Source organism: Ictalurus furcatus, chromosome 18 (assembly GCF_023375685.1).
Source record: "Ictalurus furcatus strain D&B chromosome 18, Billie_1.0, whole genome shotgun sequence".
Lineage (NCBI taxonomy): Eukaryota > Metazoa > Chordata > Actinopteri > Siluriformes > Ictaluridae > Ictalurus > Ictalurus furcatus.
In genome coordinates, this window is record NC_071272.1 from 11,528,499 (window position 1) to 11,545,102 (window position 16,604).

Consider the following 16,604-nt stretch of genomic DNA (forward strand, 5'->3'; position numbering starts at 1 on the left):
TGCACAAAGTTAATTTGGTAAAATGAACACAAATTGTTCTCTGAAATGCTTTTGTTAGGGACCATATGTCCTCTTTTTCCCACACAGGTCCTCTTTTTTGGACTTTAAAAAAGCGTCTAAATTTGAGAAACGATTAGTGGACAACCCGCTCTACCACCTGATCCACAGCCGCCCCAGATGTGTTCCTGGCTGGAGTAGAACAGGTCATGCTGAAAACCCTGCAACAGCTTGAACTCTGTTCTTTATATAACTCAGCCATTTACAACTTAATCTCCTTCACAGAATGAAGTTCTGACTCATGGACATTTAAATTTCCCTCTTTCATACCTATAAACTGCAATGAATTGTTAATATTCTTCACTCAATACTTTAGATTTTAACACCCTTAAGTTAACACATTTACATTTCACAAGTTTATCTTTAAATTCTAAATAAATGACAATAATCAAGACCCAGACCACTTTATAATATGTGCAATATTGGTTGCAGTGTTTATTTCTTCTTATTCTTCTTCTTTTTATTGCTGTTGTTGTTATTCTTATTCTTGTTGTTCTTGTTATAGAACATCTTCAGGGTTTCCTGAAAGAGAAATGCAGAGGGTTTTAGTCTACACAGCATGTGTGTGTGTTTCACAGATAGATTGTGTGTGTGCGTGTGCATGTATGTGTGTGTGTGTGTGTGTGTGTGTGCGCTTGTGTGTGACTGCTTTGTTGATGGAACTTTTTATCCCTGTGTAAACTGTGATGTGATGATAAATCTAAATATGACTCAACTACAAAATATTGTTGTGTGTCACATAACCGATTATCAGCACATGTTCGGCTTTCATTAAGAATGCTCACCGGCTTGTGACCAGCTTCCACCTACACACAAACACACACACACACACACACACACACACACACACTCATATATCACATGTGTGTCAATTATAGTGACATGCATATAAAGATTGAATAGAGGAGTGATATATGTAATTGTGAATATATGTAAATGAGGAATCAGGGGGTGGGGTTTTGTTTCCACCAAGTTTGAAACACTTTATATATTGCTTGAATATACACTTGTTATTACAACCACTTAAAAAATAATTCCTAAGAATAATATGAATAATTTTGTGTGTGTGCGTGTGTGTGTGTGTATGTGTGTGTGTGTGCATGCATGCTCACCCTGGTATGCAGGAGCTCAGGATATCCAATCATGTTCGCGATCTCATAATTGTTCACGCCCTCCAGCATCCAGGTTATCTTATTAGCCTGAGTCGGGTGGACTTTCTCGACTAGAGGTAACATGTAATCATCTGCAGAAAGAGAGAGAGAGGTGAGAGAGGAAGAGTGAATGGTGCCATCCATCCAAATCATGTAATATGGGCAGGGTTCAGATGCCAGACTCTTTCTATACACTGTTATTGTGTAACAAAAGCAAGAGGAGTTGAAAGCAGGAGCTTGTAGAAGTTTTCAGTCTATACAAGGAAACCGTAATGGGGAAGTAAAATAAAGTGCATTAAATCACTGTTGCAGAGCAGGCGTGTATATGAGTCATATTTATGTGTGTGTTTGTGTGTATATGAGTGTGAGACTCCCGCGCCTTCTAGACCTGGTCGTTTACAGGAGCCGACTCCAACATGTAGATAGTTAGATGCTTCCCACCTGATGGGCATGTGGGTACATCCTGCACACATATTATTATTATTAGTAGTAGTAGTAGTAGTAGTAGTAGTAGTCAAAATTAAAATGACACAATTAGAGTTTTGTTCTTACCGTTGTGTCCTTGTCCTGCTGCACTTCACTCGCGCTCCTGGAGCTCGAGATGTAGCTGGAAGCTCATCTGCAGCTGGAACTAGAACTGAGACACCATCTACAGTTGGAACTGTAGATGGTGGGAGGAAACTGGAGTTAACCCACATACAGTGCAGCCATTATTTTAGGCAAGTCAAGGCAAGGCAAATTTATTTGTATAGCACATGGTAACAACAGGGTAATTCAAAGTGCTTAACATAAAAGCAACACAAAGCAACATTTAAAAAGAAAAGACATTTAAAAAAGAGTTCATTTATATATATATATATATATATATATATATATATATATATATATATATATATATAAACAAAAAAATAATAAAATCTGCAGTTTTCTGGGAGTTTGGTCCAGATGTGTGGAGCATAAAAACTAAATGCTGCTTCTCCACATTTAATTTTGACTCTGGGAACAGAAAGCAGACCTGTTCCAGACAACCTCAGAGGTCTGGATGGTTCATAATGTACCAGTAGATCAGAAATATACATTGGACCCAAACCATTCAGTGCTTTATAAACCAACAGCAGTATTTTAAAATCAATTCTTTTACAGAGAGGAAGCCAGTGCAACGACCTCAAGATTGGAGTTATATGATCTACTTTTTTGGTCTTAGTGAGGACCCGAGCAGCAGCATTCTGAATCAATTGCAACTGTGTAATTGATTTCTTATTTAGACCCATAAAGACACCGTTACAGTACTCGAGTCGACTGAAGACAAATGCATGGACAAGTTTTTCTAAGTCTTGCTGAGACATTAGTCCTCTAACCCTTCGAATATTTTTTATGTGGTAGTAGGCTGACTTTGTAACTGTCTTAATATGGCTGTGACGGTCAAGTCCGAGTCCATGACTACACCAAGATTTCTGACTTGGTCTGTGTCTTTAACATTATAGACTGAAGCTGAGCGCTGACCTCTAATCGCTTCTTCTTAGCTCAAAAAACAATAACTTCAGTTTTCTCATTGTTTAATTGGAGAAAATTTTGGCACATCCAATCATTGATTTGTTCAATGCAGTTCCTCAGAGCCTGTATGGGATCATATTTCCCTGGCGAAAGGGTTATGTAAATCTGTGTGTCATCTTGTTGTCAAATACAACAAATTGTGTTGTATTTCATAATCTGAGCCAGTGGAAGCATGTAAATGTTAAACAAAAGAGGTCCCAAAATGGAGCCTTGGGGAACTCCGCAGGTCATTTTTGTAATGTCAGATGTGTAATTGCCTATAGACACGAAGTAGTCCCGGTCCCTTAAGTAGGATTCAAACCAGTTTAGTACAGTGCCAGAAAGTCCCACCCAATTTTTTAGTCGGTCTAGTAATATATTGTGGTCAACCATGTCGAATGCAGCAGTGAGATCCAATAATACTAAGACTAAAATTCTGCCACTGTCTGTGTTTAAATGAATGTCATTGAAGACTTTAACAAGAGCAGTCTCAGTGCTGTGATTTGGTCGGAACCCTGACTTTTTTGACTGAATTTACTGTTCATTCTACCTAAAAAAAATTATTTAAAAACTCTCAGTGGTGGAGGAAATCAATATCGCCAACTGAACACTAAAATACTTTTGTCCTCAGAAATTGGAAGAATCATAAAACATAAAGGCCTAGTGGTTCACTGGCATAAAGGAAATTCGCAGATATGCGGAAATTAAGGGACCGTCTCTAAAGTTATATACGATATTGGTATACACGTTTCTAACTTCAATAGCATTTGAACGGAATGACTTACAGTCACAAAACCAACTGTAAAGTGTTTGTCTAGGTGTCAGCTATAAAGCACACCTTTTAGATTTTTGATACTTAATAAAATAATCTATTAAATCATATGTAAATTTGATATGACTTTCACTACGGAATAGGTTCATACACAAAATATACCATAATTTAAAGCTCAATAGCATTTGAAGAGAATGACTTACAGCCACAAAACCAACTGAAAAGTGTTCATCTAGGTGTCAGCTATAATGTACATCTTTTAGATTTTTGTTTAACCCTACAATGCACGAACCAAAAAACCTACACGAATGCATAAAGGGGGGTCAAAATGACCTGTAGAGACGGTCCCTTAAATTCCATATCTGTGAATATCTAACGTACAACGTCAAGCCAACGTTATGCCAGTTAAAGGTTATTAAACTTATCAGTATAATAATCAAATGAAAGAAAAACAAATAAACAGTCTTAAAAAGTATGTGGAATACTTATATTAATATATAAGTTACTATTAATATATTAATAGTACTACTATTAATATATATTTAAGAAAATATAAATCAATATATTATTACAATATAATGTACATGAGAAATATTGATTGCTGCTAGTCGCTATCACTGCTAGTCGCTCTGTTGCTGCTAGTCGCTATCACTGCTAGTCACTATCACTGCTAGACGCAATCACTGTTAGTCTCTGTCGCTGCTAGTTGCTATCACTGCTAGTCGCTCTGTCGCTGCTAGTTGCTGCTAGTCGCTATCACTGCTAGATGCTATCACTGCTAGTCGCTCTGTCGCTGCTAGTTGCTGCGTCACTGCTAGTTGCTGTCACTGCTAGTTGCTGCCAGTCTCTGTGTCGCTGGTTATCGATGGTCTGAAGAGATTTCTCTTCTGCAGGAACGGATATTGGCAACAGATATTGGGTCAGATTGTGGCACAATAATAACAGCTCAAATAATAAGAGTTTCAAATCAAACCAGTAAACATGGCACTGGTGAACCTGACCAGCTGAGTCTCAAGAAACATAGTAAATTAAGTACAAACTCAGACTCCAAAACATTAATTTAATTCAAAATAGCTTAAAATATCAATATATAGAAGCTGCATTGAATCCTGTCTGAACACAAAACAGGCCAAACTGCAATTAATCCCAATTAAAATGCTTTCAGTGACTGTACAGTCTGGAGAAAAAGTGTTTTTACAGTTTGCATGTTAATTGGCTGCATGACATGACACATTTATTCATTTATTATTATTATTATTATTATTATTATTATCATTTATTAATTTACAAAGGATTTCACCATTATGGGGTCTGCAGAGCACACTCACATGCTAACTAGCTATGTTACACATGAGGTGGTGATTTAATGTCAGATTATCCAACACCATCATTTGTGTTGCTACGACAGAAGTGAAGAATTGACCCATTAAGTCAGCCATTAAAACACACGATTCTAAACATGTTTTAAAGAGTATTCCAATCAATATAACTAAAAACTACATGTTTGAGACTCCATTTCGGTCTTCATAGCCTGTTGGTGATTTACACTTATCCCACAAACTCATTTGTATATCCCATTTGTAATGTAACGGAAGTTAAACCAAAGCTAATTGCAGAATGGACTCGCCCGCCCTATATTCGTGCACTATACACGTGAAAGAAAGGCTTCTGCACCCTACTTAGTGCACTTGATGCTATAACGGGGCGCCATTTGGATTTCACCCAAAGTCATTACCAGTTGTAAGCGGTTGTGGTTCGTTGCTGAGAGTGCAGTGTCTCATTTCACGACTTGTCATAAACTCTTGTTTGAGCTGGGGATATTTTCAGTTCAGGTAACTTTATACTTTATTTTGTATGTTTAATTTATTTACTCATTCGCTCTGGGAGCAAAGCAGGGAGCTAATGCTAACCGGTTAGCAAGTTCCTTTCAGTCCTGCTTCAGACAAGCTAAGCTAGCTACCTACCTAACTTCTACCTAAATAAAAAAATCTATGTAAGAGCTAAAACGAGCTGTGTTTGTGTGTATGTGTGTAAGTGTAACTTAGCTGAAATGGGTGTACACTTATATGACGTCAAGGTTTCGTATTAATAGTTAGCTAACATGCTTGACTAACAGCTAATTGTTTGCTAGCTAGTGTCCTGATATTGTTATTAAATGGCTGCCTGTGATCCAGGAGTATGCGCACTAACTATTCATACAAACACCGGAAGTGTTACAGGTGGCATATTTCTACTCCTCCCAAGTTTGTGTGTTTGTTTGTTTTATGTTTTTTTTGTTTTTTTTGTTTTTATAAACTGCTTCTTCCAGATGTGGTCTGAGAAATTGTTTCTAAAAATGTCTGATATGTCAGCTGATTATTTCTAAGCGTCCATCAGCTTATTGAGATAAATATTATTGCTCAGTAATGTAGTCAGGGTAGTTAGAGCACGTGTGACTTGTAGCCACTTCAAGCCACTGGTTATAAACTCTTGAAACTTAATATCAGACACTGGGCAGTTGGTTTGGTTTTTTATTTTTTTGTGTGTGTGTTTTTAACAGCCTTACTAGGGACAAGGAGTGGCTTTGGTGTTGAGTTCCCTGTTGTAAATGTTTTTATTACGTCTACTTTTCTTTCCCATTTTTGGCAGGACACATGCGGCGCTCGAAGCGGATGCGCTGTCCTGATGGACGGAGGATGGGTGAGTGGAGCTGGGAGGAGGAAGAAGACCGGAACGTGGAGGCTCACAAGCGACCGAAGAGGGACTCGCGCAGCACTGAGAGAGACAGGAGACCAAGACGGTTCCACCACTACAGAACCTACGAAAGGTACTCCAAACATGCAACGGTATACAGTCTATACATGGTCTACAAGGGTATGCTCTTTGCTGTTGCAGCAATCCATCTGTGGTGAAAGCGCAAGATCACACGTGCTCTACTGTCTTCACTTCAAGCGGTAGTCGCTGCACCAAGTCGCTCCAAATTAGCATAAAGTTCATCTTTGTTGCGTCACTGGGATGCACTGATGAAGTCAGTCTCTGGTCGCTCTGGCACTGCACGTGTGAACGTACCTTCAGAGTTACTATGGTGACGGTTTCCGTAAGGAGAAATTTATTTATCGTCTGTGCTTTGTAACAGTCAGTAGGAAGTACACTTCTGTAACACACAAGTCTTCAGGACCGTTGTCTTTGCAGGGTTTGCAGGTGCTTATTAATGTCGAGAGAGAATAAAGCAAGGCTGCTGAGGGAATATTTATAGCTGCTGTAATGTAAGCTCTAACAGGAGCCAAGTTGTTGCGAGGACATTCCATTAAACTATAAATGGTTAAAAAGCATGATTTGAACATTTAAAAAAAAATATTATTGTTTACAAATTGCTGTGGTATAAGAAGAATAAAACACTTTGAGACATGCTTCAGTATGTCAGAGCTTCCGTTCTGCATCGTGCCACGTCACAACATCCTGTTTTTCTTTTTCTTGAACAGCACACCCCCTTGTGTGTTATTTAATTTTTATTTTATTTATTTAATTTTTTGTGGCTCTGATGAAGCTGTTAGGAGATGATTTTTAAACATTTTCTGAAATGTTATGAAGAGTGCAGTCTGTGTAAGTAATTTGAATTAACCTGTGTCCAAAAGACGTTCTTGTCGGAGACTACTACTTTTTCTGTATTTATTAAAATATGGAAAATTGTCAATTTGCGGTGGTGTAAAAGGAATAAAACACTTCTGGTCATAGTAAAATAATCAGCTTTGCATAAGGCTACACTTCACCACCTCATTGCTGATTATTTTCCATGTTGTGTTTTATTCCGTGTATATAGCCTGTTCTTAAGGAGAAAGTGTAGGGCTATACTTGTCATCTCGTATCTTTTAGTTTTGTTTTAATACATGAGGTAAATACTTTCTACTCACAGAGTCTACTCTGGTGCTTAAAAAACGCTGTCATTATGTTAAATGTTACGTAATTTAGCTTTTGCCCAAATTAACCGATGCTGACCGTTCAGAGAATCATGTGAACGAGAGATCGTTCATGTGCTGCTAATAATTTCCCCAGAGGGAAATGTTATCTTCAACTTGGATTTATATTTTGATGCTCAGGATTAATTTAGAATTTCGATCAAGCAAAGGTATGATGTGAAATACTTTGGGCAAATCTAATTGGTCCCAAAATAGGTCATCACATGCTTTACATAGAAACTTGAGTTTGTACATAAAGCTCTGAATTTTTGTCTTCTGATTGGGGGGGAACAGAAAAAAAGAAAGTGTTCTGTCAGCTTGGAAGTCCTACTTGATAAGTCAAGATCAAGGTCTTTTCAACCCTGAGTTCAGCATATGACATCAAATCAACTTGGCCTTTCACACCGTCAACAACTAAAATATCACTTCGCTATTTTAATTGAGTTTACAGTAGCATTTACTTTAGATCAATCAACACACACACATTGGTCGGTTAAATCTATAGCACTGACTGTACACCACACTGTTTTGAGAATGTAAGTAGCGTGCTGCTAACAAAACACATGTTGGACACGTCCATTTGCAGGCGTCCGGTTTTTTTCCCACTTTGTAGCAGAAACTTTCCAAACTCTCTAAAATAATGTAATTCTGAATTTAGATTTCCCACATCAGAGTTCATTTGAATGGAGCATTAGGTGAACATTTTACATTCACCAAATAATCCGATTATTGGATTAAATCTTAATCTTAAATCTTTCTTGAATTTGGCTATGTCTAACTCAAAATATCTGATCTGTGCTTGAATCACTATTCAAAGATTTCTGAAAATAGATAACAGGCATTATTAATGTGCATATAAACCCACTGTGTTATTATTGTTGGGTTTTTTTGGTACTGATTTTGGAAAGTAAATCAAATTCTGTGATTCTGAGTGACTGAGACACTCAACCCACTCCTGTAGCTTAGACAGTTGAATTCACTGAGTAGAGTGGAGTGCACTCAAATAAGACGTTCTGTATGCATGATGCCACAACATACACTGAGGCATCCTGTTTAATGTTGCACTGATACAACATTGACAGGTTAAAACATGGCTTTCCTCAAGCTATGTGAAAAAGGGGGAGTGCACATTCCTACAGGAGGTGTCTCCAGGGCTCGCTCTAAGTTTAGCCACCATTCAGGATCCCTCCCTTCTGGAAAGACACTCGATGCTTTTTGACGTGGGGCAGGACAAGATGTCACATTCCTCGCATGCTCGCTGAAAGAAGTGATTAATCGCACAAAACGGAGAGACGTGAGCTTGTGTTTTGAGGTAGAGGCAACATGGGAGAGGCGTGCTGTCCCCAGACGGCAGCTTTGCAGGTTGTCCAGGAGAAGGAGGTACTGCGTGATTTATTATTTGCATGACAATGGGGTGTATTGTTTCTACAGGTGCAACAGAAGCACTAGGGGGCTGGAGTACGCAGAGCGCAGGGTGCCAGAGCCCGGCCTGAAGCCGCGGGGCAATGATAAGCGAGCAACTGACCGAGCTGACGGGCGTTGGCACCACTACAGTAAATCCTTGGCTCGATGCGGTAGCAGAGAACAGCAACTCTCTAAGCACCACAACAGCCGTTCACACTCGGTAAACACGCATTATCACTTTCTTGACTTTAGCTGGGTTTTGATACAGTGAGTGTTTTCTGTCATATGATTTGTATTTTAAAGGAAGGTCACCTTGGTCTATTGTGAGTATAGCATTAGCACAAATCAAATGGCAATTTCTAACATGGGTTTGTTTTATATTACGGTGGAAAAAAAAAATCCTAGGCTTAAGTATGCTGCTTATGTGGGTCAGGGTCCAGGTTCCCAAAAGGTCTTGTCTTGCTTTTGGGAAACGCAGTATAAATTTAGAGAAGTATAGTGATACGGTTCAATGTCTGTTTTTATTTATTTTTTTATTACACCAAGTCTCTTGTCTGAAAATGTTGTTGCCATGTCTTTCTTCTGTAACACACACTATGTTGGCCCTGTGCCGTTTTCTCGGGACTGAATTTGAAATTGCTGCTGCTGCCGCCGTGGCCTGCTGTGGGCTTCCGAACGCGTCTCATTCCCTCCCTCACCTTCACCAACCCTCCTTGCTGAATGAATGAATGACACGTTTGGGCCTGGTTCTGACCGGTGTTTGGTGGTGGTGATGATGATGGTGGTGGTGATCCTGGTGTCCATGAACGTCAAATCCCCCACCCGTTCCAGAAAAGTCATCGCAGGAAAAGAACCTGGAGTTTTGAGGATGATGAGGAGGGCCACCTGATCTATCACAATGGACAAGTTCTAAGAGCAAGATGTACAGAACACGTATCTTTCTCTGTCTGTTTAGTGTTTGGGAGATGAGGTGTTTTTTTTTTTGTTTGTTTGTTTTTTGTTTTTTTTTTAAAATTTATTTATTATTTTTTTTTTATTTTATTTGTTTATTTATTTACTAAAGGGTAGCTAGAATATATTAGAGCTAACCTATGAGGTATCATGCTGGGTGTTAAAACAATTATATAGAAATATACAAATAATATACATTATATACAAAGTATAAACTGTAACAGAAATCAGTTCCTTGCGATCACAGAAATTACCATAATATTCTGAGGAGCTTGCAATTTTTCTGCAAAAATTACTGCAAGTTTTCCACAGATTTGGGCCAAGGTGCATCATTTGATGTCATCACAACGCGCATTCAGCCAAAGCCCTCTTTGAGTCACATGCGTCAAACATGAGTACAGCTTAAAGGTCTCATTTACCAACAAACATCACGGTGAAAGACCGCGCAAAACAATTTTGTACAATTGCAATTTCGCCGATTCAAGTAGTTTCTGAATTTTTAAAAAAAAAGATGTAGCAAAGTCAAACATTTTTGGCCACAACAATCACAAAAAAACTGAAGTCCTGTATTGACTGAGAAATGTTATTTCAGTTATGGCAGGCATGCACTGTAGGATTTTAGCTTAATTTCATCCCTGACTTGCTCTTTCCGAAAATATACCAAGATGGAAGTAAATTTATATTGTTATAAGCTTAGACTAATTTTGTCCGCACTAAATTATACCATCTATTGGTGCACGGGGATAAATCTTAAACTTTGCAGTTCTGAATGATTTGAGGGCCTTTCATAATTTAAACCACTGACAACTACTGTAGAATTTAAAAAAAATGCATTATCATACATGGCTAATCATATAATCTGGGTGCTGTTATGCCAAAAATAAAAGAAATCTTGGCACAGAACAGCTGACATTACAGTGCCCTCCATTAATATTGGCACCCTGGGTAAATATCAGCAAAGAAGGCTGTGAAAAATTGTTTATTGTTTAACCTTTTGATCTTTTGTTTAAAAAAATTCCCAAAAATACTCTGCTCTCATTGATATCAAACAATTACAAACAAAACACAGGTTTATCCAAAAAATATCTATGTTAAATATAGATGTGCAACAATTGACACTCTTTTAGTCAATACTTTGTGCTAGCTCTCTTTGCCAAGATAACAGCTCTGAGTCTTCTCCTATAATGCCTGATGAGGTTGGAGAATACATGGCCAGGGATCTGAGACCATTCCTCCATACAGAATCTCTCCAGATCCTTCAGTTTTCGAGGTCCATGCTGGTGGACTCTCCTCTTCAGTTCACACCACAGGTTTTCTATGGGTTTCAAGTCAGGGGACTGGGATGGCCATGTCAGGACCTTGATTTTGTGGTCAGTAAACCCTTTTCATGTTGATTTTGATGTATGTTTTGGATTATTGTCATGCTGGAAGATCCAACCACGGCCCATTTTAAGGTTTCTGGCAGAAGCAGTCAAGGTTTCATTTAATATCTGTTGATCTTTGATAGTCCAAGATGCCATGTATCCTAACAAAATGTCCAGGTGTCTGGCAGAAAAACAGCCCCAAAACATTAAAGAGCCACCACCATATTTTACCGTAGGCGCCGAGGGCATGCCTACCTCTTACCCAGATGAGGATGGGTTCCCTTCTGAGTCGGGTTCCTCTCAAGGTTTCTTCCTCTTAAAACATCTTAGGGAGTTTTTCCTTGCCACCGTCGCCACTCAGTGGCTTGCTCAGTTGGGATAAATTTGCACCTTTAATATCTGTATACCATGTTGATATTTCTGTAAAGCTGCTTTGAGACAATGTCTATTGTAAAAAGCGCTATACAAATAAAATAAATAAATAAATAAATAAATACCTCTCTGTGTGCGCCAAAACCACCTCTGGTGTTTATTGCCAAAAAGCTCTATTTTGGTTTCATCTGACCATAGAACCCGATCCTGTTTGAAGTTCCAGTAGTGTCTGGCAAACTGAAGACACTCGAGTTTGTTTTTGGATGAGTAGAGGCTTTTTTCTTGAAACCCTTCCAAACAACTTGTGGTGATGTAGGTGACTTCAGATTGTAGTTTTTGGAGACTTTATGACCCCAAGACGCAACTAACTTCTGCAATTCTCCAGCTGCGATCCTTGAAGATTTTTTGGCCACTCGAACCATCCTCTTCACAGTGCATTGAGACAGTATAGACACGCGTCCAATTCCAGGTTGATTCATAACGTGTGTGTGTGTGTATATATATGTGTGTGTGTGTGTGTGTGTGTGTATATATATATATATATATATATATATATATATATATATATATATATATATATATATATATATATATATATATATATAATGTGTGTGTGTGTGTGTGTGTGTGTGTGTGTGTATATATATATATATATATATATATATATATATATATATATATATATATATGTATATATATGTATATGAGAGAGAGAGAGAAGAAAAAATTCTGTCAATTCATAGGGGTGCCAATAATTGTTGCACACCTATATTTAACAATTAACATTTTTTTTTGATGAACCTGTCTTGTTTGCAATTGTTTGATATCCATGAGAGCAGAGTATTTTTTTTAAATGGGTTGTTTTTTTTTTTGTTTGTTTTTTTTTTTTTTAAACATTCTGAACAAAAGGTTAAACAATAAAGATTATTTTTCACAGCCTTTGCTCATATTTACCTAGGGTGCCAATATTAGTGGAGGGCACTGTAAGTGTGAAATACTTTTCTTCATATCTAAAGGCATGTACTGTATGCCCAGCATTCCTAGGTCTTCTTAAAACTGCCTTCCCCCCCAATATCTATAAGCTCTGCTGACTGCATTGTCTTTTATCCTTTTTTTTATTATTATTATTATTTTTTTTTTATAGATGAGATTGTGAGCACTTTAGGTGAAGGAGCCTTTGGAAAAGTAGTGGAGTGTATTGACCACACAAAGTAAGCCCTCTCGCTTCCAGTGTATGATCAGAAAACTTCCATACAAGTGTAACACAACGTGCACACAGACATGTTATCTGCTTTCACTCGTCTTTTTATGGCTGTTTAGCAGAGATGGTATCAGGGTGGCCCTGAAGATAATCAAAAATCAGGAGCGCTATCGCGAGGCAGCTCTTATCGAGGTGGAGGTGCTGAAACAGATGAACGTGTTGGACTCTGAAAATTGTTTGTAAGTTGTTTATTGGATGTTTTTTGATTAAAAATAGCTAGTCATAGAATATACCAAAAAAAAGCTTCTTTTTTTTTTTTTTTAAATAAAAAAAACTTTTTTAGTGCGTGTGTTCGGATGCTAGACTGGTTTGATCACCACGGTCACATCTGCATCGTGTTTGAGTTGTTGGGCCTGAGCACATATGACTTCCTGAAGGAGAATGACTACATGCCCTTTACGGTTGACCAGATCAGACCCATGGCATATCAGATCTTCAGAGCTGTACACTGTGAGTACAAGCCACCATTTTGCCTTTGTATCGTTTGACAATATCAGTGTTTCACAAACTGTTGCAGTAAAAACAATATGTGCATGTACCACTTCACATGTAGTGTCCTTTCTTCTGTAGTTTAATATTAAATTACATCATCATTGATTTTGCTCTGTCTGTGTTCTCTTTTAGTTCTTCATCAGAATAAGCTAACACACACTGACTTGAAACCTGAAAACATTCTCTTTGTGGATTCAGACTGTGACATAGAATACAATAATAAGTTGGTAAGTAAAGCTGACGGCCACTAAACTTTTAACATTCTAGTAAATTAGAGAATTTAGGAGATTAGATCTAGCTAAACTCTTTCCTTCTACAGAAACGGGATGAGAGGACACTGAAGAACCTCAATGTGAAGGTTGTGGACTTTGGCAATGCTACGTACGACCATGAGCACCATACTTCAGTGGTGTCGACACGTCACTACAGAGCACCTGAGGTTGTCTTGGGTAAGAGGCTCCTTCTATTACCAAATTTCTTCTAAAGACAAGCATCAATACAATTTTGGAATCAGATGCTCTTTTCTCTTTACACACAATTCTCTTTATTGCCAGAGCTGGGCTGGAATCAGGCGTGTGATGTTTGGAGTTTGGGCTGCATTCTGATTGAATACTATCTGGGATTAACACTGTTTCAGGTAAGTGATGCAACAGAAATCTACAGAACTCTACAACAGCTTATCCTGAACATTAACTCTGCTGCAAAATAATGTCAAGAGTAAAAGCACTCTTTATTGATATGGTTTTTGTTACAGACTCATGACAGCAAGGAGCATCTAGCCATGATGGAGAGGGTTCTAGGACCAATACCGGCACACATGCTCCAGCGAACAAGGTAGAGTGAAGAAAACGAGATTTCCATTGTTGTACGAAGCTATGTAGTGGCTAGTAGTTTCGCAGGCCAGACCTCCAGCTTTCGTTAGAGACTCTGATTCATTTAGTCATAGGCCAAGAACCGCCTACTTTCACAAAAACAGGCCAATTGACAGACGCTACAAGCAACCAGTCACTCAAGCAAAATGTTGGAATAACTTTTACATTTAAGGCATTTGGCAGACGCCCTTATCCAGAGCGAATTACAAATTAGCAGTTGAGGAGTAAGGGCCTTGCTCAAGGGTCCAGCAATGGCAGCTTGGCGATGCTGGGATTTGAACTCATGACCTTCCGATCAGAAATCCAACTCTTGTCTCACATCTCCCGGGTTGGGGGTTCGAAGCCCACCTCCACCTGTGATTGGCATTTCCCCAGAATGTCAGTAGTGTGTGACTGTGTGTGTGATTGTGCCCTGTGATGGTTTGGTACCCCATCCAGGGGGACCCTCGCGTTGTGGCCCAAGTCCCTTGGGATAGGCTTCAGGCTTCCTGCAACCCTGTGTAGGATAAACGGTACAGAAACTGTGGATGGATGTGATGCCGTATACTTTTTTTCAGTCTAGTAACTATAGTGTCTTTCTCCAAAAAGTTTATCAAAGGCCAGTATGTGGATAGCCATTCAGATAATATCTTTTTAAGATTCTGAAGTTTGTGGCCAGAAAAGTATTTGATGTTCACTTGGTTGTAAGCAGAGCATCTGATGCTGAGACTAATTAGTTAGATACAGCATGCGTGACTAGAAGATTGATTGATTAAATGTGGGCCATTTCATACAAGATGGGGGTGGAGGGGCTGGGGCTACCGGTCATTAATTTCTTGTTTCATTTGTTTTGTACAACAGTTACCCATGCAGTAATGTGATGTCTATATCATCTGTTTCAGAGGCAGTTGTGTGTGTATTGAAAAATGTTCAGTCTGTAGTCCAAAAATACTGGAGTCCATGGCATGAGGTGGTCACATCTATAGTGTGGGCAAAGCTTCTATATATGTAATCAATAAATGTCTTGATCTGCATTCTCTCTGAAACATCAATGATTAGATATCCACACTGTCCTATGGATGGTAAGCTTGTGCAGGCAGTAAGCTGTATTTGCTTGTGTTTGTTACAGTGCAGTAATCACGATGTGTGGGTACATGCTGATTTGTGTGATTCGCTTATAGGAAACAGTGCTATATTCATCATGGCAAGCTGGACTGGGATGATTGCAGCTCATCAGGGAGATACGTGAGGAAGCACTGCAAGCCTCTCAAGGTTTGCCTTAAAATTCTGCAACTTTTAATTAAAGATGGCTTCAGCTAACTATGGTTAGTGAATAAAGCATTAACGTATCGATTCACTGTCTGTCTTGACCGCTTGACTACTCTTCCAGCAATACATGTCCTCCAAGAGCTCGGAACATGAGCAGCTGTTTGACCTGCTCCAGAAGATGATGGAGTATGATGTGTCTAAGCGCATCACCCTGGAGGAGGCCATCAAACACCCGTTTTTCACCCCACTTAGGAAAGAGAGTGAAAAGTGAACCTCTGATCACCTGTTTCACCCCTTTACACCTCCCACGGAGACTCCTGCTGACTGTATCAGTCACGTTACTGGAGCAATAAGTCTTAAGATAAAGCTTTAAGTATTAATTAAATGAATCCAGCTACAAACTGCATGTCGGTGCTTTGTTTTAGCTGTGTACTGACCAGTGATATAAGAACATACAGATGACAAAACAAGAATGTTGCACATTTCTCCTTCAATGTTACCTGCTTGCTTAATGTACATATTTATTTTGTGATTTCATGTGTACAATGTCTTCCACTGGATTTTTGAGTTAATTAAACTTCACTACAGTTTCAGATAATCATGATTGAATGTGTGTGGTGGGTTTTTATAGGCTTGGCATCTTAACAAAAAGACAGGAATAAAAGATGCAGTTGTTTTTAACAACTTTCTGCGAATTCAATAATTAGTAAGAAGTCTTTGCATTTTGAGTATTCATGATGTACAGGTTGGCCAGTTTTCATATTCATAGGTAACTTACACATATTTGTCTACTTCTGTGATTAGAAATATCAGTCAGGGGCAAGCAGTGTTGCCTGTGTTATACACGGAGGGTCATGTGTGGCTCTGGTGTCATAGATGTTACTACTTTTGTAGATTAGGGGTATATTACAATGATGTCTCTCTCCATAGTTACACATGGAGTGGGTGTGGTCTCAAAAAGAAAGTGTTTCTATATAGATAGATAGAGAGAGAGAGAGAAAATCAGTAACTCTGACAGTTCCTCAGCCTCAGCTACATCACTCGTGTTCTTAATAGCTCTCAGCTAGACATTAAAAACGATCACGAATAGAGCTCCTCTTATTCGTTACTGTATTTGGATCCATTTAGAACTCTGTTTAATCTAAATAATATATTTGTACTGTGTTGCATCCATGTTGTAGATATTGGAGAG

The 16,604-nt window shown here is 38.6% G+C and overlaps 2 protein-coding genes across 6 annotated transcripts; one reads left to right on the forward strand and one right to left on the reverse strand.

Annotated features, from left to right (window-relative positions):
• Positions 1 to 382: 382 nt before the first annotated feature.
• On the reverse strand, positions 383 to 1,834 carry LOC128622537 (embryonic polyadenylate-binding protein-like). Its single transcript, XM_053649131.1, has 5 exons — positions 1,761 to 1,834; positions 1,597 to 1,671; positions 1,170 to 1,300; positions 843 to 863; positions 383 to 579 (listed from the first exon to the last, which is right to left on the reverse strand). The coding sequence occupies exons 2-5, from the start codon at positions 1,658 to 1,660 to the stop codon at positions 493 to 495; spliced, it is 303 nt and encodes a 100-aa protein (XP_053505106.1). The 5' UTR covers positions 1,661 to 1,671; positions 1,761 to 1,834; the 3' UTR covers positions 383 to 492.
• A 3,013-nt stretch (positions 1,835 to 4,847) lies between these two features.
• Positions 4,848 to 16,016, forward strand: clk4b (CDC-like kinase 4b). 5 transcript variants are annotated; one of them, XM_053649126.1, is made up of 13 exons: positions 4,848 to 5,345; positions 6,142 to 6,319; positions 8,880 to 9,072; positions 9,684 to 9,774; positions 12,684 to 12,750; positions 12,860 to 12,979; positions 13,084 to 13,250; positions 13,425 to 13,519; positions 13,612 to 13,741; positions 13,847 to 13,929; positions 14,047 to 14,126; positions 15,325 to 15,415; positions 15,534 to 16,016. In XM_053649126.1, exons 2-13 carry the CDS (start codon positions 6,147 to 6,149, stop codon positions 15,681 to 15,683), a joined length of 1,440 nt encoding a protein of 479 aa, XP_053505101.1. In that variant the 5' UTR covers positions 4,848 to 5,345; positions 6,142 to 6,146; the 3' UTR covers positions 15,684 to 16,016. The 5 variants fall into 5 exon arrangements, with proteins under 5 accessions (XP_053505101.1, XP_053505102.1, XP_053505104.1 ...); XM_053649127.1 differs by having other exon boundaries at positions 4,848 to 6,319; positions 12,863 to 12,979; XM_053649129.1 differs by lacking the exons at positions 4,848 to 5,345; positions 6,142 to 6,319; positions 9,684 to 9,774 and having other exon boundaries at positions 8,953 to 9,072.
• Positions 16,017 to 16,604: the final 588 nt, after the last annotated feature.